Below are 27,462 nucleotides of genomic sequence, written 5' to 3'. Positions count from 1 at the left end.
TATAAACGATCTCTCGAATGTGATATATATGTTCATATATGTTCATATATATAGTATGTATAGGAAACTACATTTCAGGAGCTTATGCACAATACTTGATGCTGTCTCCAGCTGCCCCCTGTTTCAGATCATGTGGTTATGAAGCCAAGTTAGAAATGCTATCATAAGCTTTGTGACACAGTAGATGTAAAGGTGCTGTTCCATCAATTCTTAGCACTTGTCCACACCCTTCCAAGAAATAATTCTTTAATCATTTAGAAAGTTTACTTCATAATTTTTGCCTGGTAAGTACAAAAGTAGGCAGTGATAGGTTGTTGCCACAGAATCAGCCTTCCTAAAAGTCTGTTATTTTTGTTTGATTAAACACACAGAAAAAAATGATAATGTGACAGTTCTGCCGCACTTGATGCAGCACCTAAATATCGCTGTCTTTTTCTACAACTTATGGCACACTATATACCGGCACTATGTAAATGATCATGAAGCACAGAACCCATAGTAAAATTTGCCTTATTTCTGTGCATATTATTATGCTTATTATACATATCCTTAACTAATGATGCTTATTTTCTAGTTAATGTGCACCTTCTTAATGCATATAGTGCCATCATAATCCCAAATTCAAAAATGTATCCACTACGTAACTAGAAGACCTACAGATGCACAGCTTCTTCTTTTTGCTGAACACCTTGGTTTATAAGAATATATGAATATCGCTTTCAGGCTAAGTCCAGTGTGATTTGGTTGTTCTAATGTTTCATTTAGCACCTAATATCCCAAAACAAATGAGGACTGAATGACGTGAGCTGCCCATTTGTATAGACACAGAACACACATTAATTCGGTGAAACGAGAGTTCTTTTCTTTAATGTCTGTTATAGAGGTTTACAGCCTGCTGGCAGATTACACAGCTGCAGTAATGGCATGTTTCAGCCCCTGAGATGAAATGTTACATTACAGTAATGCCTTATTCCCCTTTAGACTCTGTTTTGTATGAAATGATTGTTGCTTGGATATTAAACGTGCATTTGAAATACTTAAGGTTTTCCTTCTGTTACCACTTGAGAAATTTCTTTAGGAAAAATGTATTCTTGCCAATTGCTTTCCTTGTTGGGTTAAATTCCGATTTCTTTCCCCCCACTGCAATACGACAGTGATCTAAGTTGTATCTACATCTTTGCTGATATATATGTGTGTGTCTGTGTGTCTATACATACACACTCCATGCTTCTCCATTTTGGCTTTATTTTTGTTGAATAAATCATGACACAATGTAATATGTAATGTGTTGCTTTTCATCTGAGGTTGTATTTATCTAATTCTTAGACCTGCTTGGGAACATATGATTGTGTATATATCCTGATATGTAAAACCATAGAATTCAAAGAGGGTGTACTTTCTTTTTTCACACAAAATCACCAATATTTGTTCAACGCCTACCACACCTATTAAACTACATGTTACACAGGCCCAGCCTTTTCTAATGGAGAAACTTGCCAAAGTTGTCACTTCTTATTGAATAGTGAAGTTGGGGAGTTGATACATCTGTCTCTCTAATGAATAAACCCCATTGTTCTGTCAGTTTGACTAAGGGGAAGGTACACTTATAGCATCCCGCGTACTCCTGTGTTTTAATATCTGTGTACAATCATAGTTTTAGTCCATTTGCGTTGGGGCCTTGTGTTACTGTCTGGATGGTCTTTGTTTCCAAAGTGCCTTACTAATTCCCATGTATCTCATTGCAGTTAGTGCTAAAAGTTTGGGGTCACTTAGCTGTTTCCATGGAAAACAAGGAAATTCCTAGCTGTGTAACATAATTACAAATGGGGTTTTCTAACGATTAATTAGACTTTTAAACTTCTATGAGCGAACGCAGTGTGCCATTGGATAAAGGGCCTCTGAAGATATTCATTAAAAATCAGCCGTTTCCAGGTACAATAGTCATTTACAACATTAACGATGCCTACGCTTCATTTTGGATCCATTTCATATTTTTTTAATGGACAAAATTTGCTTTTCTTTCAAATACAAGGACATTTCTAAGTGGCCCCACATAAGAATAGTATGCTTGTGTGTGTGTGTGTGTATATATAAATACTTGTTTATATATATAATTGTTTTCAGCATGCTTGTATGATATTTAGTTTTTATTAAGGCAAAGTCTGGCTTCATGGTATTCCATATTTAAGCTACCTATAAAGCATGAATCTCACTATATCAATACAGAAAATATGAGAACTTTCTGTTGCAGGAGTCATTTGTGGGAAATTAAGTCTATAACATACTTTTCTTCTTGTGTCTGAAAGTACATGAAAACACACAGTATCTAATACAATATAACTGGGATCTTACAAATCAATAATCCTATCCATTCAGTATTGGTTTCTGGTATTATTTAATCGTATATTTTATCGTATAAATTTAAAAGTAAACCTATGAAATAGAGCGTCTCAGAATAATATACCATGGGAGTTATGTGGTACAGTAGAATACAGAATGGCTAAAGAGGAGCAATTAACAGACTCGTCGTATTCTTAAAGGGAGAAGTCCTTTTATAAAAACGTATTTTTCATCCGTGCTGTGTACAGTAATGTCAGCTAGCATTGACGATAACATTTAATCTTCTTTCGTTTGAAGAAACTTCCTTTATCTGCAGACCTGGACGATGCCATTGTTGTCGCCTGATGTTTTGGGTGATATTTTGCGTGATGCACAATCGCCGCACTGAGCTGATTCTTTATGGCAATCTTATGGAGCCTTTTCCTTCTTAGACTTTCATTAACCTGAATGTCTGATTAGCCATTGCGTTGTTTCCCATAGATAGTATGATTAGCAGTCAGGGTGTCTTTTAACTCTTAACAATACTATATTAGGTGACCTGGTCCTTTAACACGCAAGGTGTTTTTTTTTTTCCCCCGTTCTTTTTAGAGTAACACAAAAAATATCCCAATTTTTAATTTTTGTGTATAATCCTTTAAAAAGCCTTACGTAAACAGCTGAGCCGTAGCTAGAGGGCAAGCAGGTGTATCATACCGGGAGCTGCCATTAAGAAAAGAAACACATTAAGGTCATCACCTCCGGAGAAGCTGTTCCTTAAGAAGTCTAAATTCGAGAGCTCACACAATGGAGAGAAAGTGTAGATGACGACAATTAAAATGCAAATCCTTCCTGCAAACACTCCAGTTTAATATACCAGCGCCTCGGAGACTCAGCCAGCCTGCTCTTAAATCTCTTTAATAACCCTGCATTATCTTGTTTATTGTGAGCCATAAGTAGCTATACCTTGCTAAGAAAATTCTAATGTATTTCTATTAGGAAAGTCTTTCAAACCTTCACTTAACTCAGCGAGAAACAAAGTATGTCTAATGTACAGCAAAACATAATAATTACATATAAATATACCTTAACCCGATGGGAACGGTTAAATAGACGGCAAACCTAATCGTATTAACTCCATCAGTTCTGATGTACTTTTGCTCCTTTAACCAAAAGCATGTACAGATATTATTCCATTGATCAATAACGGGTACCATTGATTTATTGTAAAGATAAATGTTAGATTTTTTTCTTTGATTTTAAGTTGTACTGATGGCGGATTATGTTGTTTTGCGGTATAAATTTCTAACAACCTCTCTGCTCCTGGTCAATCACTATATAAATGTGTGTCTATATATATATTAGAGAGAGAGTAGAGGTTGTAGCTGTATTAGTCCAGTGCTGTCAATATCAAATAACAGATTAAATAAGTATCTTGTGATAATACCTTTTTTATTGGACTAACAGAATTTTGGAATGACGAGCTCTTCTCCCTTTTTTCTAGTTTAAAATATATAGTGATAGTCCAGGGCTCGACAAATCCCAGGCGCCAGGTCGCCATGGCGATTCAGAATTTTGTCCTGGCGCCTAGGTGTTTGTCAGCCTGTGATCGCGGGGGCGCTGCTGCTGCCTGCCCAGCAGTCTGGGCAGACAGCACAGCCACTCAGAGCCCGCCCCCGAGCCTGAGATCACTCCCACGGAGTGATCCTGTAGGCTGAAACCACAGGCAACTTCAGGAAAGGGGGTTCAGTGTTGATTGGGTCCCCAAACAAGTGTGGGGACCTGACACAACACCCCCCTGCTGCCTGATCGCTCCATGAGAGCGAAAGTGCAGTGTTAACCCCTTCCATGCCGCGATCGCGGCATTTTAGGGGTTAATTCCCGTTTTGTACGGGGCTCTGCTGCTGGCCAGCAACAGCAAAAACTAGCTCCCACAAGCCCTGTGATGACTCCTGTAGGCATGGAAGCCTACAGTAGTCATCAAAGAGACCCCCCCCTGCAATGGCTGGTCTATAGACCAGCAATTGCGTCCCAGCTGCCAGAGGCAGCTTCAGGGACAGGGGGAGAGGGTTCTTCGGTCTCCACATGAGTGTGGAGGCCAGCCCCAACACCCCCCTGCTGCCTGATCGCTCCATGAGAGCGACAGTGCAGCGTTAACCCCTTCAATTCCACAATTGTATAACACATTTGTGGCATTGCAGGGGTTAACATTTGTCCCCACAAGCTTGTAGGGACTAAATATCAGTCAATGCTGTGCTCCAATGGAACATCAGCATTGAAAGTGTTAAAATAAATTAATAAAAATAAAAAAACAACAACAACAAAAACTAGCACTGACCTGAAAGTCCAGGGTGCTTCCAGGTCAAATGCTGTGAGTTTAGTAAGTGGGCTGATAATGATCAGATCACTCCTAACCAACTGTTAGTTTAAAAAAAAATCCTGGCTCCTAACCTTTTTAGCTGGCGCCTAGATTCACAACAAATTTGTCAAGCCCTGTGATAGTCTATAAGTTACAAGCGACAGGCTAAAGAGTCTCCCTGACCGCTTTCCTTCTCGGTGAATCCTGGCTATGTACGCTCAAAAATCCCATCGCACTGCCTACATCATTAGTGGCAGGGCATAGGAAGGAACCAAAATACAATGTCTACCTTGCCTATATCAATCTCGGGACTGTCCCATCTGGTGAAAAAAACCCAAAATGTAATAAGAACCCGATGCGCGTTTCAAAGTATCATTGGTTACACGATCGTCGGGGGATTGTCGGACCTTGTGTTTTGGTTCCTTCCTACTCCCTGATACGGTATGACTCCACAATGTTCCCAACTAAGACTTGTATTGAAAGAATTTCAGTGCCCTTAATGCAAAATACATTAGAAGACTTTCTACTTTTTGTTTTCTTTTTTCATGTTGTACTTTTATTTTGGCAAAACAAAAAAAAACAACAACCCAGTTTGACGTGTGTGCCACCCACCTCTTCTCTCCAGCATCCATTTCAGAAAGGCTCCATCCCGCTGCTTTAATCTCTTGCTGAACATAACATGAAATATGTTAGCATATTCTTACACTGCCAGCAGCTTAACACAAATACTTTTAACTAAGGGATACACTTTCTTTTTATTATTCCCCATTACTGTGGTAATTAGGAATAAGAATAAAAAAACAAGTTCTGCACGTTGCAAAATTATTCTCTCAGTGGACTGCTGACGAAAAATGTTGTATGTAATATAGAATATTAATAAAGTGGACTGTTATTAAGGTGCTAGATTTAAAATACTGTACACCCCAGCAACTATGTTTAGGATACTTGATTTAATTCCACGAGGATTTGATTGTTGCCTAACTTAACAGTTACAGACGAACAAGAATATGTGATCTATGTGCTGGTAGAAACCTGTAAACAGTCTGGATGCTGCTATTTTATACATTTTATCCAGTCTTTTTATAGGTTTGCGCCAGGACACATTTAATTTGCCCGGCCATCTCTGTTCTATCTCCTTCGCGTTATTTTCATTTCAAGCAGACTCCTTTCCCTTCAGTCTCTCTCTGTGACAATCCAACCTTTCCTATCCTCCACCCACTTTGTTTCTCTACTTTATCCTTGCTGTATCATCACCGTATTTCCCTTATCTGTCATTGATGTCCTCCTTTAAGGTTCTGTGGACATTTGATGGACATCTCTGTGGAGCTCATGCCTGAGCGAACCATCATCTCACAGGAACTTGTTAAATCTTAGACACCTGCTGCTTTGATTATATAATGAGAGTGGGTTTGCTCATGCCGGATTGATCTAGATTGTATCTGGGCTTTACTTGTATTTATGTGAAATTGAATTAGGCAGTGAAGGTGATAGTTTAATACTTCATGTGCAGCCAGCCATCTCTAATGAGGTATTAAATACTAACCACAATGCATTTGTATCTCACTGTCCATCTGCCTGGTCCTTTAGGGGGTGATTTCCTGTCATATTTAAGAAAGAAGAAGGATGAATTGAAACTCAAGCAGCTAGTCAAGTTTTCCCTAGACGCTGCTTCTGGGATGGCCTATCTAGAATCTAAAAACTGCATTCACAGGTATGGAATGTTCATTTTTATTCATTTCGGATTGTGAACTCATTTAAGCTCTATCCTCCTCACCTTTAGTTCCTGTAATTCCAAATGCTGTGTGATGCCTTACTGTTGTCTCGTATACTTATTGTAGAGCACTTAAGAATATTATGGAGCTATATAAGTCACATCCAAGTGCCCATAATGTTTCCTTCCCCTTTCATCAGTTTAACATGTTATCCTGTCTCACATTTGTACCAGTATCCCTTTCTAATCTCAGCTGGGTTCAGTCCTGAACCAGAGCCACTACAGAATAGTGCATTGATAATACATTGTGAACATACACATCCATCTCTTGTGCATGCACATGCTAATGCAGACAATCCAGTATTACTGAATGACAAAAGACAGCTGTCATTGAAACTGCATGGGTTTTTGAAAAGTAGCGATCCAGACTATTTCACTCCCCTTTAAATGAACAGTAATGCCCCAGGGAGCTAGTCCATTGAATAATACAAAGTAAATTACTGAGCACTTTAACATTGATTATTGAAAAATTAAATTAGAAAAACCTTGAATTCAATGGGAGTACTTTCAATGCATCACCATTGGGGGTCCACAGAGGGACATCATGTGCCATCACATTAAAACTACAAACGCCAACTATAATGTTTGTTACCTGGTTTTATCAAGACTCTCTGTCTTTACACGATGTTAAATATCAAGTAGTAGAAAAATGTTAAGAAATATGTTAGAATCCCCAGACTGTGGCTGTGTGCAGTCTAGGTTTCTGTGCTGCGGTCTGCCGGATTACTACATTAAGGATACTTGTCTCTATATTACATATTCATGGTGGATTATTTCTCCCTTGGGAAGGCTCATTTCCTATTATCTTGTTTTACATCTTTTCCCTGGTTTTCTTTACTGGTTAGTGAAACAGCTGATGTCGTTGAGTCCACTCGAGTGGCCCAAGGAAAATGGTGACACATAACATGACACACACAGTCACCCAGGAACTGCTATGCAAGAACGGCAAATAAATCCAATACACAAAACCATTCCTGATTCAGAACATCATAGAAAATTCACTGCTCAATCTGAAACATTCTAGGGGCATCTGGTCAGACATTGCCTTGACAAAAAAACATTAAAAATACTCTGGAACAGAATTTTTAACAGTCCTGATAACTTGCATCAGATCAGTGCTTCTGATAAAATAGATATTACATTTAATGTGTCCTAGACTGCTAAGGACAAACACATTTTTCACTGCACAGCTGCGCAAACATTCTTTCATCTTCAATTTGTCTGTCAGAAGCCAGTATATGTATGGCTTGGGTACATTAATATTTGATTAAGGAAAATAAACCCAAAGCTACTCACAGAAAGTAATGAGATAAATGTCATGGCGTACCTGTTGTTGGAAATATGATTTTACATTGTTTTTTGTTTTGTTTTTTGAGCAAAGCAATACTTTTCTTTATTTTGTTGGTTATATTTAGAATGGTTTGGGAGTTTGTAATCTAATGCGCATTTAAATATGATATATATAGGATTGTTATTTGTAATTTACGTGGAGCATCCTTGGAAAGATTATTTTTCCTGTGTTCGAGTGTGTAATCCAACATCCAGCAAGTTTACAAAGCCAGACTGATTAATATGCCTTTCTACTGTAATAATTTTGATCAGTTAAATGCCAGTAGCAGTTCTGCTAATGATAAACTTCCATTCGCTGTGCATTCGCATATTCTAAAAACTACTGTGCAGCATGTTACGGAGTTGAAAACAGAAAATTCTCCACCTATCCAGGTGGTGCAGAAAATGATAAAACTTCCAGAACCTCCTGCAATAACCAGACTCTGAAGTTAAGTAGCATGAAACTTTATTTGGGTGGGTATTGTGCTTCCAGAAAACGACAAGGAAAATAAATTGTCGGTTAAGAATTTCCATGTTTCCATGTCATTCCCAGTAGCATGTAGCAGGAGATAACAAATGGACAGGGATAGATTCAAGACAATGATTGCAGCACTCTTGCCAAAATAGAAATCTTCGGCTAGAGAAACCTCAAGCCGATAGTAGAGTAATCACGTGCATATTCAAAACTGCTTCCTTCAAATCTGGTTCAGTTAAATGCCGATTGCCTCTGCCCATGAAGCTGAGACAGGCCTAGTAGAATGAGCGTATCACCCAGGTGGAGGTTCCTTTCCAGCCTTTGTGTAAACTTCCTAATCATGATACAATCCAAGTGGCAATAGTGGCTTTGGACGATTTTGCCTATTCCTAGGGCCTAGACAACTTTCTCCAGGATGTTGTCCTATGCAAATAAATTTGCATACAGCTAATGAGTAGAGGCGGGATTCCTTCACATTCCGTAGATAGGGACACAATACTGATGATTTCATGATTCAGGTGGAATATTGTTAGACACCAATTCTGGAGGTAGGCAAAGACCAACCCAATATGGTTTTTAAATGAAGAATGAAAGAAATTCTTCTACTCTCTTAGCTGAAGTGAGAGCAATGAGTGAAGCAGTTTTATTGTGAGGAATCTATACATCAACGAAATTCAGATCCTAGGATGTAGACAAGTCATCTTCTAGGTTGAATTCGACAAATCGTCTGTAGAAAATGCCTACCTAAAGATGTAATACTAGTTGGCTTAAAGAAAGCACTTCGTGTAGTCGCATGTACCTTCAGGGTTGCTGGATAAAACTCATCTCCAAATCCGAAACAACCTAGGTCAATCAATGCAACCAGCACTTGCCGATCTAGAATAGTGGACAATGGTGACAGACATTAGATTGAATATCACAGTGTAGAAAATGATCAAAGAGCCAGGCCCTTAATCTCCAGTAACCTTGGCCTGAATGCATTATATAGACCCCTTATTCAATAGGTCCATCCTGGTTTCTACCCTATAGAGACAGCACAGATGGTCACCGAATTCTTCTCTCCTGGTCTGTCTCGTGGGAAGCTAGGTTGTTTGGGAAGGTTCAGTCTGGATGAACTAGGATTCCTTAGACTGTTACTTGCTCCAACAAATTGATAGCCTTTCAGATCATTCAGTTGGAAGAAAGACTCCATCCATAATAGCTCCCAAACACTAGGCAATCATTCCTCATGATAATCATCCACACAGTTGTCGCCCTAGATATGCCTTTTCCCAATCTCTCCTTCTTCAACCACCATCTGAGAGAGGCTGTCACCGAGAGGAATCAGAAATTATTAATCAAGAGAGAAAACACACTGATCCCAAACTTTCGGTGTAAACATTTGGAGCTACAACTGTGAAAATAAATGTAGGGCACTGCCTATCTTGCAGATGTTATTAACCTAAGAGGCTTCATATTAGTCTGAAACGGCATCTACAGTCATGGTATTAAGTCCTGTTTATGAGGTTCTGGACCTTGGTTTATGGAAGAAATACCTACTTTAGCAATGAGTCTTATCAGACCAAGGAAACCACAGGTCTGATAATCACAGAACGAGATGTGGTTCATCTTGGAGTTAGGCAGAAGTTCTCAATTAATCTTGCCTTTTAGCGCTCTGAATGGACTGCAACAAGAGGCAATGTTTTTTTTCTGGTAGTATATCTTTATACCACCGATAAAGCTGAAGCTGTCATGGACACCATAGCTGCATAAAGGTCAGTTGCCTCTTAATGTCAGCAATATTATGGATATCTCTATGGGTCCTCCAACCACATATTCCTCCAGTTGCTGCATCCAAAGTCTGAAAGATTTGGCCACAAGTGCTGCAACAATGCGTAAAGACTTTCTTAACAGACCCTTTTACTTCACGGTCCCTGTGATCTGAAAACTGATTCTGAAAAGGGTCCTCCAGAATCTGACCTTCTGGTTGCTCTGGTCACAGGGACATCGATCTTAGAGGCAGCAGGTAACTCCTCAAGCTTACCTACAAAGATAAAAAGCCAGGACACCCTCTAGAGACAGAGTGTCTTTCACTGGATTACTCTACTGTTCCGTGATAAAGGAACAGAAAGCATCATGCACTGGAAAAATCCTGGATTCTCTAACAGACCATCGGAAGAACTGGTATGGTTTACACTTCTTGCAGATCCGACGGCTGCCAACATCCATAGAAAAAATATCCGAATCTTCACAAAGACTCCTAGGTGCACAAAATCCCTGTCCCATAGGTAAGTCCCTGAGTGATTAGTTTAGATATATTTCTATTCACTGTTCCTACGCACTGTTACTGTAAGAATGTGTGAGCAGTCATGGATATTCCTACCTAAAGGGGTTAAAATAGATACAATTAGGAAACTGTTAATTATAAGTAATGGTGATACTTTTGGTCATGCATTTGATGACCTTGTTTATCTGTTTACACCCCCACACAGATGGTTATTTAATTGCTAACCATTGGTTTAAGTCATTTTTTTTAAAGAACATATCACTATTTGACCCCCAGACTTTAATCCATCTAGTTCATTCCTAAACTCCATTTTTTGTACTGGCAATTTTATTTCCTCTTTTATCTGGTACTGTGACCGAAACCAACGTCCGTCCTCCTTGGATAACGTTCTCCTAAACAATAAAAATTATTTATTTTACTTTGTCTTAATCTTGTCGCATGAAATACAGAGAACCGTCTGTTACAATGAAATCATCTAAATGCTTTAAGATTGTCCGGTTTCAGACTACTTAATAGGGAACCCAGTGAATTCGTTACCTTTTTACTAGGTTACTAGAGGCGTTGGTTTGGCTTCCATGTTCTGGATAGTAGTGGCTTAGTGATCACAAGAGATGAACATTTCCTGATTATTCATCCAACAGTATTCGGTTTAAGAGCGAACTCACGTGAACATGGGGCTTTGAGCTCCCTGGGACTTCGCTAACATGTGCTGATTGTCGCACAACAAAGGAGTCATATGTGGTACCCCTGTTAATAGGGATTTGTTGCGTAAGAGTGAATTTTATTCGGTATACTTACTTCTTTAATGCTGGTATTGAACAATGTAGCAAAAGTAAAACGGCCTTTGATGAAGAGCTTGGTAGCAGTACAAATTTACAATAACTAATTGTGTGAAAATTACAATTCTTCCCTGATCGGCATGGGATCTCTTAACTGCTGCTCTAAACATCTAACCTGCGTTTTAGTATTATAAGCCAAAATGACACACCAATTTAATTGCTTCACAGTTATTACTGTATTTTTTTCATTTTCTGATGTTATAGAAATGCTAATTCCATCTTTTTTTCCCTCTTTGTACTGTACACCTATGGCTTTTCATTGTAGGGTTTGCCATATGCCAAAATAACTTCACTAATCCACAGTGTTTGCTTTTCACCTATTTGAAAACCGTATTGTGTATTGCCTTTGGGGATAAATTTGCTTTGAATAATGACAGTCATGCCGCTTTTTGAACGACAAAAAATGCCATAACCTATTATTCTTTTTCCATTTCTTTTTCTCTTGTGAGAGGTATTTGTTAAATTTAAAATGAATAATGAGAGTCATGTCCATCAGTAAGCTCAAAAAATAAGACCAAGAGAATGTGTGTGTTTTTTTTTTTGTTTTTTTTCGTGGGGGCTTCATTTGAAATTGAATAAACCCTTCAGTTCAATGTGTGGGTACTTGATATTATTTGTTTTACGCCATTAGCTACGGAGAAGTGATTTCCTCCGCGCAGGTATGTATTCAGCCATGAAACGTTAACCAGTTTAGAAAATAAATGATAGAAATGGGCACCAAGTCATGCAACTAAGTATGTGCATCAGAACATGAAATCAAATCAGCGCTAATCACCCTTTATCAAAAATGCTTCTTTGTGTAGATTGTCTCACAAATGTAATCCTGTGTTTTGGTAGTCATCATTCTAAAGCACATTTTGCCCTGATGTGTTGAGGCGACACAGACCCTTTGGTTACTTTTAAATGATCAAATACAGGTTTGAGACCTGAAATGAATTCAGCTACTTATGACAGGTAATTTCCCTGTGCTCTGATCCTGTGACCAGATGTTCTTAATGGTGCTGTAAACTGTCAAGGGTTGCCTGGACTCCCTTATTATTAATGATACAGAACCCCGCTACACATTGATTAGGCACAGGTGTTCGCTAAGGGCACCATTAGATATGTGCCAACTTAGCCTCAAATCTACATCAGTGCTTAAAATGCTGCCGCTTCTGGCAGCAGGATCAGTATGGCCTACGCTGTTATCCCAGGCAAAGACAGAAGGGTTAGTAAACCCGTGTTGGACTGTGAGGTGTCATAGGCCGCAGAGTCTGGGATGCATACAGCTGTACCAACTGCGCTCAACTGTTCATAAGTCAAAATATCTGATATCCACATTTTTAAGGAGTGCAGTAATGTTTTCCAAAAGGAACCCGCTTCATGGATGTGTGTAAAGTTTCAAATAATATTAGTATGAAGGGTTTTTGCTCCCATGATAGTTCTGGTTGCAAAACCGATCCCACTTGAGTTGACAAATAGGCTTGGTACGACTAGACTTCTGACATTTTTTGGAAGGTGCACCTGTGGCATCATAATGTCCATTATTCCTTTTGGATGACTTTGAGGCAATTTTTAGGTAAACATACCTTTGGTTGCCAAGGTTTTAGACATTAATGGCTGTGTGTTGATTTATACAGGCTGTACACTCACTACTTTACATTGTAGCAGAGTGTCACTTCTTCAGTGATGTCACATGAAAAGATATAATAAACTATTTACAAAAATATGTGTGTGTATGTATGTATATGTATATATATCTGTGTGTGTGTATGTGTGTTTATATATATATATATAGTGTGTGTGTATCGAGGGCTGCTGTACAGCATAGTGTTATTTTGCACATTTTCTGAGATACACCAAAGGGGCAATAGTACTAGGAAACGCTGCATATTATACATTATAATACAACCCTCTACAACAATTTACAGTACAATTTCCCTTTAGCAAGTTAATAATGCTTTGCCATTGTGTCCCAATCCATCATGACCATTGTTTCCATGAATGAAAAAAGAAAACTTTATTTTTATTTATTTATTTTTCGCCATGAGCAATTTAGCACGATATGCATAAAATACGTGCTGCAAAATAATGATACTCGTATTCAGATCATATTTCTTCTCAACATTTGCTCCAAGCTGTTGAAAGGAAGAAAAATAATCCCATTAGCCCTCCTTTCTGTTTCGTCATTTCAGCAGAATCCCTTCCTTAAAAGCTGGGAAAGAAACATTTTGGTGATTTGAAAGTTGACAAGTTTTTGTTGCTTAATTTAAAGAAATCTCTTATTTCATCTTAAAAATGCACCTTTTTTTCAAGGATGTGTTTTTCTAAAGCAACAAGTACTGGCAGCCTAATTACACGAAGAACTGCAAGAACAATCCATTCTTCCGCATGCTGCAAATTCTTCCTTCTGTCATGCGCTGCACAATATACGTCAGCCCTTAGTTTCACCCTTTTAAGTGTAATAGTCTTTCAGTTTAACTTCTCGTTTTTTGCTTTCCTTTACGCCCTATGTACTACATTTCTAAAAGCCCTACATTTTCCTCTTTCTAGTAGCAAAGATCCGTTTCTCATAAAAATGACCTTGTTAAACTAAGCAATGTTTAAGCCGTATGCTTCTTTAGATGTGTGTAAAAAGAATATATATTTGCAAGTTTTTTGTGTATTCCTTTAGTTAGCTGTGCCGGTAAATTCATCTGAATTGTGCTGGTTGGTCTAACTCACTAAAGACAGTTTAGTCTTCTCACTTCACTCGCAGTTTTAAAATTAAATTTCCGGACCTATGATTTTGATTAATTTGGTAAATTGTTGACTTGTTGCATTGACTGCGGGTATGAGGGCAACTTTTTTACATGGGTATAATGAAAATTGGTACACATTTTTCCTGCTGGATACCTAAGGTAACCTTTTATTTGCTTTCAGGGTAACTTTTTTGTAATGTGACCATATTTTTTCCAACTCTACAGCTTTGCTCTTAGGAGCCTTAAAATGTGTGGCGATGGTTGAAACTAGTCGCTTGCCCTTGGAACTTTCCATCATTAATCATCTTTGCAGCTCCACGCTCTAATAATTCCCCAATAAATCATCTTGGTGTCACTAAGGAAATGTACAGAGTGTTACTTCCATCACAACTATATTAACAGCAAAATGGCATCTCTAGAATAAAGTCGTCTGGGTGCTTTGTGATTACACCTGAAAAATTAGGTTTACTGCTGTAAATACCTGGGGAGGGTTTCGCTTTAATTTTAAGTCTATACTATAAAACAACAATTTACCTATTCTCGATCCTTTCAAAATAGATGCAATTTGGCAGCAGTAATTAACGTATTGAAGCTTTCTATAACGTGCAGTATGTTGTTTAAAAAGAGCAGCCAAGGAAAAGCTAAAAGTTTAAATCTTTTTTTCTGAAACGTATGATCGCGAGGTGCGTATTTTAAAGCCTTTTTAGTTTATGTTGGGTTGTAGAGCGTTTCAGTAATATCATACAGAAAAGACTTGGCCCTCATACTAGCTATGGGTCTAGTGCTCACCTTTCCCGTATGCCCAGAAAGCATGATATAATGTCTTCTGTTTCTGATGAAACGGCAACATTATAAAATCATGAATTCATAGAGACGGTTTAATGTCATGATACCCCCATCAATGAAGAATGTATATTAATGTACTCCATGAGCACTTTAACATGCATTCTTCAAAATGAAGAAAATACGAGTGCACAATCCCCATATCCATGTGCAAAAGCAACACAACGAAAACCTAAAAGGGAACCATGCAGCTGTCCTTTACATTAAAGTGCATGCGACGGCTGGATTTAAAACAGTCTACAGCTAGCACTTTTGTTTTTAAATAGTGTAATTATTTGGAAGACATTTGGTTTAAATGTAAAATACTATTTTACCTGGGGCAAGCAGAGATCCGTGGAAAAGATTGACCAAGGTAACATATCTATTTAGTTTCAGACATTCTCTAATTTTAACAATAGGAAGGATACATAGATTGCTGCTTACAGTGCTATAAATAATGTGGGTTTCTAATACATTCCCAATGGCATTTTTTCTCATCTGTTAATAGTAATTTTCTAGATCTTCAAACTTTTAAAGTGCTAAACTATGAGTTATAATACATTTATTAGTGCGGCTCCCATTATACTCAATATTTATTGAGTGTATTGGACTGCAAAATATAGTGTATGCAAAACATATTTAGGAAAAAGACTAGTTTAATAAGCTTGCACAAGGTCAGATATGGTGGGATTTTAGTACTTCTATTATAGTAGTTCTGACTTCTCATTTAGTAAATGTTAGCTCTCAAATTACCCACTTTTTTTTTTAGGAAACATTTTTGTTTGATAAGTTAGATTTTCTACAACTAAGTAGCTCCATGGACATTATGTGTATTATAAATCCAACGAAAGACAATCCTTTTATTACTACGGATGTGTTCATTTATATTCCGCTCTAGTCTGTTTCGTCTCCTGGTATTTCGGCGTGCAACATTTTGTGAACACAATAATGAGAAACTCATAAATGTGTAATATTCATCTTATATTATTTGTACTTCATAGTGACTGTCATTGCATATTCTTTTATTTGTGCTGACAGCAGTTATAAATTATTGTTTAATGAAAACACAAAAGTAGCAGAGAAAATACTCGGGGCGTAAATAATAGCAGAGAGATGGTTGGGTCTTTTGCTGTTTGTTGCCTCTCAAAACTACAAACCTAACTTTTAAGGTATTAACCCACCCATATATTTAACAAATCTGTTAACAAACGGCAGTATATTAAAACTTGCTGTACTTTAGCTCAGGTTTTCTGGCTTATAAAAAAAAACAAAAAACAATTAAGTTGGAATTTCAGAACTTTGCTCCAAATTGAATTCTCCTAAAAAAAAAATGTTATTCGTAACTTTGTTTCATACGTATTTACATACAAGTATTATTGTTTATGGAAATATGTATTGAAATCAACCGTTATTATTATTATTACACTGGCATTAAATTAGTATGATCATTTTTCTTTATATTAGCATTTACTCCTCTTTCATAAGCTTTTTATCATCCATTTCAGGAAGAAAACACAAACAGAACTGGTTGTGTGCTGGTTGGAAACATTAAAACCATTAAATAATAGTGTTGCTGTGTATATATGTGTATGTGTGTGTGTATGTATGTATGTATATATATATATATATATATATATATAATGTATATTAACCTAATTTAAAAATGCAGTGTTTGTGTATCCCAGATATACTTGAAAATGAGAGAAACCTCAAAGTATCATTCCTGGGTAAATACTTCATAAATAATTACTAATACAATTCTATTCTTATTGCTTTACAAAGTGTTGAGAAATGTTTACATGTTATCTTTTTTACATTTTCATTTTCTTGAAACCCAAACTACTATCTTAATTGTAGTGTTTAGTAAGGATGGTAACACTGATAGAACCCCAGGAGTGCTGGGGAAAGGGTTAGGGCTTCTTCATACTGAAGCATTTAAAATTTTATTGTAGTCACAGTGAATGATTTATTGGCCAAAATAAGGCTTCTAACGTGAAGAATACATCACGCTCAATATTTATTGCAATCCCTCAACAAATAATGTAAATATATGCACCAGGCTTTCCATGGTATTTAAATGCATTGCCTCTTAAGTTTTATATATACTATAGTGAATATGTGGAGGCAGTTCATAAAGTGAGTCCTGTATTTGTGACAAATTCCTTCTTGTGATTTTATTCATAGAGTAATAGAACAGTATATAATTACATTTTGTTGCACGGTTCTGCGTATTGTCAAATTAAAGGTTGGATCTTCATAATCATTTTCAGCATAGCAACATTTCCATATACAGAATCATTATTTCAGAGTCACTGGGCTTCTCTACGATCGTACTAAACAGAAGAGATTAAACTCCTAGTTCCGCAAAATCTTGATGGATGAAACTGATTTGTGGTGATAAATTGAAAAATAGGAGAAGCATATCATATTTTTAATAATCCCCATAGATCATAAATACGGCATGGAGACAAATGCATTTTTCCTCTGCATATGTATACAAAATATCTCATTCACGCTGTATTTTATAAAGGGAAATGACTTACCCTGTTTCATAAACAATAAAAAGATTAGCTGTAAAGTCTTGTTTGCGAAACATCTTGGATCATACATAGTTTCTCAGTCTAGTTGCCTATAGCTACTTGTCCTGTTGTTCAATATTACACTCGTAATATTACCTAAATCTGTTAGCAAATCTATACTTAATCAATTTATATTCTACCGTTGTGCAGACTAGATTCCCATACTGTGATGTGTGTCAACGGGCCCAACATCTCATTTAATCAGATTGCAACGTTACATAGTACGTCGTTACATAGGGAGTTAGTTTGACAAACGACTCACGTCCATCAACTTCAACCATTCTGTTGGTCCAGAAGAAACTACAAATGATATACCCATGTTTAAAAAAAAAAATGGGAATTTTACAGCATGAATGATATACGTTTATTTTATTTTCATGCACTCTGTGGAAGGTACAAGATGGCTAGGGATATTTCAGTTTAATAATTTAAACGGGTCATGTTTTCATATGCCGTTTCCTTTGCCTTGGAAACTGTGTCAATAAAACAGCTTGTAATACTGGTCTATTAAAAAAAAAAAAAAAAAAAATACTTCAATGCCTTTGGACCTTCCCAGCATCTGGAACATCAGTGACTTTCGAAGCCTTTTAAAATGGTGCTTGCGAGCAGTGCCCCTCTTTACTTAATGTATCGATTTGTCCGGTCTCATCATTTCGTTTGAACATATGTATTGGGGGAAAAAAGCGCTGCGTACATTGTTGTCGCTACTTAAATAAAATATAATAGTAAAATGGCAATTACTCAGAGGCTTTGTTGACCTGCCATTCAATGCTGTGTACCTGAAATGTTAAAGGGACAGAATCATACATATCATCAGTATTCTCTTGCGAGGTACATTTTTCATTTCCTCCTATTATTTCTATACATCAGTGTGCTATAAACTAAATATTTCATAGTTATATATATATTTTCCATGAATATTTATTTTGAGACCAAATATGATGTATATCTTTTTTGTTGTTTGTTTTTGTTTTTATTATTTCTTTCTCTAAAAACCACCATGTATTCTGCCGGAAAGAAATAAACACAAACAGTAGAATAATTCATGTGCTTTCACTGCTGTTAATCTGAAAGTAAATATAATTCTTTTCCAACAGGGATTTGGCAGCACGAAACTGCCTGGTAGGTGAAAATAATGTTTTGAAAATCAGTGACTTTGGCATGTCTCGTCAAGAGGATGATGGAATATATTCATCTTCCGGCTTAAAACAAATACCTATCAAATGGACAGCCCCAGAAGCTCTGAACTATGGTAAGGAAGTAAAATATCTTCTTATTCCTATATATTTATATATATATATATTTATAGCATCTCTGTGTGAACCACGTCACTTAAACGCACTAATAGCTTTATCTACTGCGATTGTGTTTTTGTTTGTTTTATTCATGGTAGTACATTTGTTTTATCATACTGAGAAGGATTAGAGGCAAATAATGTTAATTCTTCAATAAAAAGGTACATTAATGTGTTTTACTGTATTATTAATTGGCAGACTGGAGTGAAAGCCTAATGTGAGTATGATCATCCCTGCTGGTAATTGCAGATATGGTGAAGCAGAATGAAAAATGTGTTAAAATGTATCAGTTCTGCACGCAATTAGAAAGTAGTTTGTTAGAAAATGTTGGCTTCTAACATCTATTAAAAAAGAATTGAACAAATTGGCCTGTGGAATATAGCTTTATATAAATGAGAAAAAATCAACAATATTATCATTATTTGAAGCAGTCACAGCTCCATCTAAACATAAATACAAATAATAAACATTTAACTCCAAGCTGTCAATATGAGGTCTGTTGACTAAAAGTAGAGTTGGCAGAAGAGTTTGCTGAAGAATCGCGGTCTTAGCTCTTTGATTCACTGTTGATTATGAACGGCTAACCCCTTTGAGCATAGACTGTATGAAGCGCATGGCTGGCCCAATATAATGTATAGTTAATTCGGTGTGATTTCTTTAAGGGCTCCTCATCCATTGAACTATACACTATACAGGGTCAGGATGAACATGCGTTGTTAATCATAATGAGTAGAGAGAGGGTGCAGAAACCACGATGCTCTCTTTGCCAACTCTCCCTTTATAACCTCTTTATCTACTTCTAATAGCATGCATCATTCTGATTGGTTACTTTTCAAGCAGGTTACGCCTCTTAAGCTGCATAATTAAGAATGGCCTATACTTGACCCTTCGCACATATATATATATATATATATATATATATATATATTAACATAGAGTAGATGTGTTGGCGCGAACTTGTGCATATATCATAGACTAGTCATTTTCTACTTTCTTATGTCTTTGTCAGCAATAATATTTACGATAACATGAGCATTTTTCTAACAAAGGTTGTAGAAGCTTGGCCACAATATTAGTAGGTCATATAGCCTATCCAATAGAAAACCATTAGAAAAAGTGATGCACGCTTTGCCTATAACTCTCTGTAACTCTGCAAACCAATGCAGCTTCAAGTCATACCACAAGCTAAATAGAAAAAGCATAGTAAAAGTTTTTAGTAGAGGCCCATAATCTTTAAAAGAATGAAGCACAAGGGGTAATTGCTAGATAGATATAAAATGCCCTATTAGCCTTTGTTTTAGAATGGGTAACGTAAACATATTTCTAATAAATTAATCCGGTTTTACCCTCTTTTCTCCAGATAAGTCAGTAACATGTTAATTTCCAGTGTGTTGTAGGCATGTGGTATTCTGCTTTGGGCACATTAACAAACGTTTTCATCTGGAGAGAGAAATATTACAGCTTTCCTTTTCGTTACAGGGGCTTATTCACTACATGGTATGTTGTAGGTGAGCTGTAAATTTTCACCTCATCAATTTCACCATGCTTTTTGCAAAGTAGGAGAAAATCTCTCCAGGCTTGTCCCGCCATAATCCACAGTTCATGTGGTGAGATGAATTGTTAACTAACCGTACAACTGTAAATGTTTCCATTATTCCTGGTGCATCATGAAGACCACGTGCTGGTTTGCTGATCCTTTCACTTTTTGACATTATTGTCTTTAGTGAAAGTAAGGTCCCTAAAGCAGAATGCGGCATTCTAGGCAAACTCCTTTGTAAAATGGTAAAAAGTATGTTTTTAATAGTGAAGAGTTAAAAAAGCTATATCATTTTGTCTCCAAGGCTGGTTCTGTTATTTGTCCCTGTATTTAGGGACAGATATTGTACTGTACTGTAAACTGTAATCTTGGCCAGCATTGATATAGCCTGGTTTTGTCTCATTTTGTTGCAATACATCATCTTTATCTTGAGACCTGGAGGCTGCCATTGGTGTCAACCATGAAATACTGTGCTATGTAGCCCTTCATAGACTTTTATAAGGCAGAACGTCTGGCCGGGCCTATGCAGAGCGGACCCCAGTGTACATCCTAATTTGTGCCTAATCTGTCAAGGGGAAACAATATGGTATTCATGGTGGACACAAGGAAGTAACTGATATCACTTTGGATTTCCTTGGACTATTTGCATGAAGGCTGAAATGTATAACGGTGCCAAACATAAAACACCCAGATTCTTTATGGATAGTCTCTGTCCCTTGAATATGTTGAAGTACAATCTGGTAGATCTGAGACTAGTATCTCAGCTTTGAAAATCGGACCTTTCCCTATTCACGTTCTGCAGTGCATCCGATACGCAGGTCTGCATCACCGTCCCATCTGTTCTTCTACGACACATCACTTTAAATATTTTATGTTCTGTGAGTTTTTCCCCAGTATAACAGTACATTTTCATATAAGTGTTAGTCCCCTGGCTTCATGTCTGCAACTTGGGTGATTTAGGTGATCTGGATGGGGACCTGCTTTCCCTTCATAACAGTTCAGCATATGGGGAGGACCAAGGAATGTTGACTTGTGCAGGGGTTGTGTTTTGGTGTCCTGTGGGTGGGATGATGATAAATAAGGAAGATTCCTCACCACTCTCCACAAGAGCCTGCAAGTGCTGTGCGCGTGTCCATTATAGCCATGTGTCAAGAAACATAAAGCAAGGAGACAGATAAGACTCAACAGCTACTTGAGCACTAAAGATCCATAGAAAAACAACTCTCATCACATTGGTTTTGTTTGATTGGCATAGAAACACTGTCTTAAATTACAGGAAAAAAACCTTCTTTTTAACTGCTTAAGTGTGCTCCAAAAAGCCATGCTTCAAATAAAATCGGAAAACATTTCAGAACCACTGTGATCTTTAAATTATAGCGTTCCAAATCTTTCCAATTATGCTTCAGTGCATTTTGATGAAACTCCTTCTGTTAAAGTTCCACTTAAATCACCTACCATTTAGATAATCAGCCTTAGTTCACACAGTGCAATCAAGTGAAGTATGGCGGTAATTAACTATACCTATACAAACCTTCTTTTGCGTGATCATGGCCAACCCAAAAAGAAAATAGGCCTTTGACTAGTCTGTTCACGTTAACAGATTTTACAAATACCAATGATTACTCCGCACAGCACTCCTCATCTTCATCATCATCATTAGAACAATTAATCTGAGTAGGTCAAGTTTCAAACTGTGTTCTCAGCATCGTTAATATTAGGTATGTCTACAGCACGTGTTATAACAGAAGAGCACCACTGGACTTAAATGTGGTCTACAATTAATGCTTCCTCAGTCTTTTCTCCTTAGCCAGCCAGCCAGAATTGCTGTACGTCAGGCACAAACACTGTAATTTCACATAAATGAATAGATTTTGTTTACTTCTGTGATTTGCATATGCCAAATTACTTAGTTTTTTTCAGTTAGCTTTTTTGTTTGTTTCTGAAGAAATACGTCATGTTAATCAGACAACATGTCAAGCAGCAGAATGCTTTTTTTTCACAAAAGTGACATTCCATATATTTTATGTTCAAAATAGTCCACAAAAAACTGTGTTAATTCTCTGTGCCCGGCTTCTTCTATCTTGAGAAATGTAATTACATTTAATATATAGTAACCGAATGACTTCTGCAAAGTGTGTGAAATTACAGCATGCCAAAATTTGAAGCAAATGGGTAAGCAGAAAGAAAACTCATGTTAACTTCCAGCCGCATATTGAATGGTCTTAATTCTGGTCTATTAAACTCAAAAACTAATTTAACACAGCTGGGGAAGATAGTTAGTTTAAGTGCACACTAAATCCTCAAGACAGTTAACACACTATTCCTATATGATTTCTATCGCTGTAGGTAGCAAAATGGCTTTAACAAGCGTCTACGGTTGCCAGAGATCTTCTTGGCATATGTAGAAGCCGGAAGGTCTTACTCCAACAAGAACATTTAAAATAAAATGTTCAGTACATAGAAGAGGAGATATACAGTAAATGTTTGAATTCTACTGAAACCAAATACCCAGAAAGGCCTTTTAAAAGTAAATTGAGGCCAGGGCACTAGTAGGTGAAATTCTAAGAATAAATCTTATGGTAAAAGAGGCATAAAAAAAAAAAAAAAACTAAAACTAAAAACTTGGCGCAATGTGTCATTGTTCATCTTTCTTAATGCTTGGCTCAGAGGCAAAGGATCTTATTACTCTGTCATTCAAGATGTCACAATCTGGCTCTTGTGTGTTTTTGTTTGAAAGTATATGTGTACTATTTTTTTTATTTTTGTTTGGACAGAGCCAGGCACAGCTAACACTGTCAAAAAAAATATTGCTGCTATTAAGAAACTAGTGTCAGACATGCCATGTTTTCTTAAAAGGGATCAAACTACGTTCAGTTTAGAAATGAGCAATTTCGGGAGACGTTTTTCAGGTAAAGGCAGCAGGATTTGGTGTGGGACTGGACATGAGGGATGAAGTAGATAGCAGGGTAAAGTATGACACCAAGGCAGCAAACTTGGTCAGTTGGATGTTGTAGCTGTCAACAGTAATAGAGATGTCTGGAATTCTGGACAGAGTGGATGGCTGGATTACCATAAATTTAGTCTTTAAAATGTTAAGCTTCAGGTAATGCAACGCCATCTATGATACAATTCCAGAAGGACAGTCGGTGAGGCGAGTTACAAGAGATGGGAAGGGGAGATGAGAAGGATAGAAAATGTAGATTAGGGTGTCAGTGTATAGGTTGTATTGGAAGCCAAATGAATTAAATGTCTTACTCTGTTTCTCCAAGCATAAGTCACACTTTAAATTCTGGTTGAAACTCTGCCACCACTCTAAATAAAAAGTGTCCCTTAGTGGTAACTTTGGCAGGTATGGCTGCTTGAGTATGCCTAGACTCTTATGCCTAGACTGAGCAAGGATACTGCTGACTGCACCATAAACCCAATGGGGATGCACGAGCTATTTGCAGATCCAAAAGCACACATGAAAATATTCTCTTACTGCCAAATTATTGTATACCTCCCGTTATGATGAGATATTTCTGAAGTGTGAAGTGTGACATACATATATATATGGCCTTCTCTCAAACACAGTTCAAATCAGGCAATAACCCTCATGTTTTCTGTTGATTTTCTCATTTCCTATAGGCCGATACAGTTCAGAGAGTGATGTATGGAGCTTTGGGATTCTCCTCTGGGAAACCTTCAGCTTGGGAGTATGTCCCTACCCAGGAATGACTAATCAGCAAGCCCGAGAACAAGTGGAAAAGGGTAAAAAAACAAAAAACAAATATAATTAAAATATTTAACTTTTCTTTTTAGGAATATGTTATTGTAACTCATTTAGCATTTACACCCATTGCCTCTAGACAGTGAACAGTGTAATGTTTTTCTTCCTGGGCTTTAGTACTGTGATTATTTTTCCCATCCAATTTACCTTAAAATAGAGATTTGCCAAAGCCTCATCATGGAAAAAAAATGTAATTCATCGGCTCTGTAGCTCTTCAGAACACAAAAACATTTATTTGATCAGCTTTTTGTGAATAACTTACTGCTTCGACTTTGCATTTGCACATCTCAGACACATCTGTCTGTTAATCACAGCTGGGTGCTTCAGCTTATTGGTTACACAAAAGAATATGCATTAAACTTTCCTTAGACTTGTATAATGTTTGAGGGTGTCTTTAGGTCTAACCTTTTGAAAATTGTCTGTTATAGGTTACCGGATGTCTGCCCCACAAAAGTGTCCAGAAGAAATCTTTAAAATAATGCAGAGGTGCTGGGAGTATAAGCCAGAAAATCGACCAAAGTTCAGTGAAATGCAGAAAGAGCTTTCAGTAATCAAAAAGAAAATAACATAGTACCAAACACCCTAGTGGACACTTGTTTTGTATCTTTCTATTCTTAATACAGTGAGTTCCTCCACTTACTGCTATAGATGCCGTAGGTGTTGTATACTTATTGTTTGTGCCTTTATTACCAGTATCACAAAAGCCACCTACAGAACGACTAATTATTACATCTTCAGGATTCCTCCTAAAAACAACTTAGTAGCTTAATTTCAACTGTATTGGTTAATTGTCTGCATAGGCAGCATCCAGCACATTTTCGATCATCTGTTACTTTTTATGGGACACGTGGGTATACATGGTTGTGTACTAAAGCTCATCATTCCGATACTGTTTTATAATGTATGCAACATTGAATAAGTCTTTCGGCTGGGTCTTGATGAACAAGATTTTCAGTGCATTCCAAACTGTGATAATGACAAGATAAATATTGATGTTGACTAGCAATGGCGGAGTAGCGGATACAAGGGCATTTGCAAAAGGCAGTAATGTTTTTTCGGTTTCATTTAACTAATTGCCTGTACAAGTTATGATGTTTTAAAATGTAACCAGATTTTCTGAATCATGTCAAGGGGGTTGATTCACTTACACCATGAGTTATCACCTGAGTAGCTCTTTGTGCATGGAAAAGATCAGATCAAAGATATTTAGAAGTCATGCCAAATTAAAGAGAGAGAAGAAAACCACACACCGAAAAGCTATTGAAATGATGTACTGTCCTTTGTCTTTATATATGCATTATTTATTCATTTGCCTGGATGCCTTGAGCATTCTTTGTTGATGCAAAGCCCTTTGTTGCGCTCACGGTGCACTCTTTCCTAAGTCCTGTGTTAAAATGGGGCAAGAGGTTGGCGTGTCCAGTGCCTGCTTTCTGCTTCCCGCACCCATATGCCCCCTGCCTTTCCTTCCTTGAGTAAAGGAGTCAAGGATACCCAGCTTCCAACCCTTGTCTTGACTACCCTACATTATAACCCCCTTCTCTCATAACCAACAAAGTTCTCTGTCCTAGTTGGTGCTCATTCTACCTGGTTCCCCTACTGCCCCCCACTACCTTGATTTTTATTTGATTGAGTGCTAAAGGGCATGAAATATGGAAAAGCCCAAACCTGTAAAAATTCAATGTTGATTGAATGTTTTGGTTTTGTGTCTTTAGCGTCTTATCTTCAACCAGGGCATTTTTGCAAATCTTCGTCTCTTCAAAATCAAATACCGAACACCCAGTGAGACCATTCTTTCAAATAAATCGACCGCCCTATATTCAAAGCACAGAAATCTTTGTTATCGCGTGCATACGGCAGAATTGCATACCTGTCCCCCCCTAAGTATGACCTTCAGATCCAGCACTGCGCCCACGCCGGTCTGCAGGAAAGCATTATTCACATAATCGCCGATAATTACATTTATTGTCTTTTCATAATATCATGTTAGATACTTAAGCAGGAATTATTATGTTTCAATACATAGTGTTTGCAACAAAATGGTTACATATTCCATATGAAACGTAACATTAAGCAGATATTATTAGGCATTCCAGTTATCAGAATTCCTCTTTTGATGTCGGCACATGAAGTTCCATCGCATTTCCACTGACTGTAAATGCAAAATGAAGAGGGCAATAATTGTTAGACAATTTTTATTACTGTTGGTTACATCTATATTGTTTACACATGTATATATATACACATACATATTTTTTAATTTGCCTTAACTTTTATTAAATGCCGTCTGAGGAAGTATATATAGAACTGTCCATTTAACATAGGACACATTGTAAAAGGATTTAAGAGTCGAGCAGCACTCATCCCATTTAATTTGTGCTTGTTTACACAATCATCTTATCAAACGTCTTATTGCACCCCGGGAGAAAAACTGACCCGTTCACTCCGACTTCAAAGTTTTTTGGAAATGTGCCGATATCAGACTATGTGATCACAATACACCAATACTGATAGAAATGTTTCACCTTTAGTAGCTAATTGTGATGGGTATCGTAAGGTTTTTGGATGATGGGGATTTTTATTTTCCAAAAAACTTTGCTGTGTCCTGAGACAGATCAAAGCACATTCCTCTTGTATTTAAACTGGTGTCAGCAATTCATAACCAGTTGCACGACTATATTTTTGTGGTGTCGCATTGTAAAAATCTTTGTGATGGATTTTCTAGTAATTAGCTTTTACATCCAGATTTTGACTGTTTTTATTATCAGAACGGTCTGTTACATAGAATCCTGCGGATTTTAATAGCTCGTTTTTATTTTCTACGTCCGCGCTTCCCGGCTCTTTAAAGTGGAATGTTGCCCATCATTCAAGCGGAAGCTATGGGGGAGAGAGGAGCTACTAAGCAGATTCATCGAGCCAACCTCATGACTTTTTAGGTGTGATCAGGGCCTGAAGCTCTTTTACAGTTGTACAATCCTTTTGTTACAGCAAGCATATTTTATAGATTTTAGTTAAAATATGAATTTGAAATCCTTCTTAATGTGACTATACTGTTTGTGAACACTAATAACTAACCATTTTAGCACTTTTGAGTATTAAGTTGTGCTCTGAGAATTGATTGTACCACTATACTAATCTCAAACATGCTTATAAATATTATATTTATGTATAGTTTGTTCATATATCTAAGCCTTCACTCCTTTTAAAGATTACTTATATATATATATATATATATATATATATATAGTAGTTTGCATGCCTTTTATTAATCTGTTGACAAGTATCCAAGTGAACATATTCCGTTTAAGATATTAATGTAGCGAAAATGTATGGTACAAGCCCTTTGAAACCAGCCCTCTTCCTGCCGCTCTTCTGTTTCATGTTAGTA

General features: G+C 37.1%; 1 protein-coding gene across 2 annotated transcripts in view; it reads left to right on the top strand.

Annotated features, from left to right (window-relative positions):
• The window catches only part of FER (FER tyrosine kinase), a 73,401-nt gene extending 47,799 nt beyond the window's left edge, over positions 1-25,602 (top strand). For both annotated transcript variants that reach the window (XM_053474376.1, XM_053474384.1), the window contains 4 exons: positions 6,263-6,386; positions 18,574-18,728; positions 23,936-24,058; positions 24,506-25,602. In XM_053474376.1, the coding sequence (XP_053330351.1) occupies positions 6,263-6,386; positions 18,574-18,728; positions 23,936-24,058; positions 24,506-24,648 (545 nt within the window). In that variant the 3' untranslated portion in view covers positions 24,649-25,602. The remainder of the gene's footprint in view (positions 1-6,262; positions 6,387-18,573; positions 18,729-23,935; positions 24,059-24,505) is intronic.
• Positions 25,603-27,462: the final 1,860 nt, after the last annotated feature.

Source organism: Spea bombifrons, chromosome 1 (assembly GCF_027358695.1).
Source record: "Spea bombifrons isolate aSpeBom1 chromosome 1, aSpeBom1.2.pri, whole genome shotgun sequence".
In the NCBI taxonomy this organism is placed as follows: Eukaryota; Metazoa; Chordata; class Amphibia; order Anura; family Pelobatidae; genus Spea; species Spea bombifrons.
This window is presented reverse-complemented; position numbering and strand designations above follow the sequence as displayed.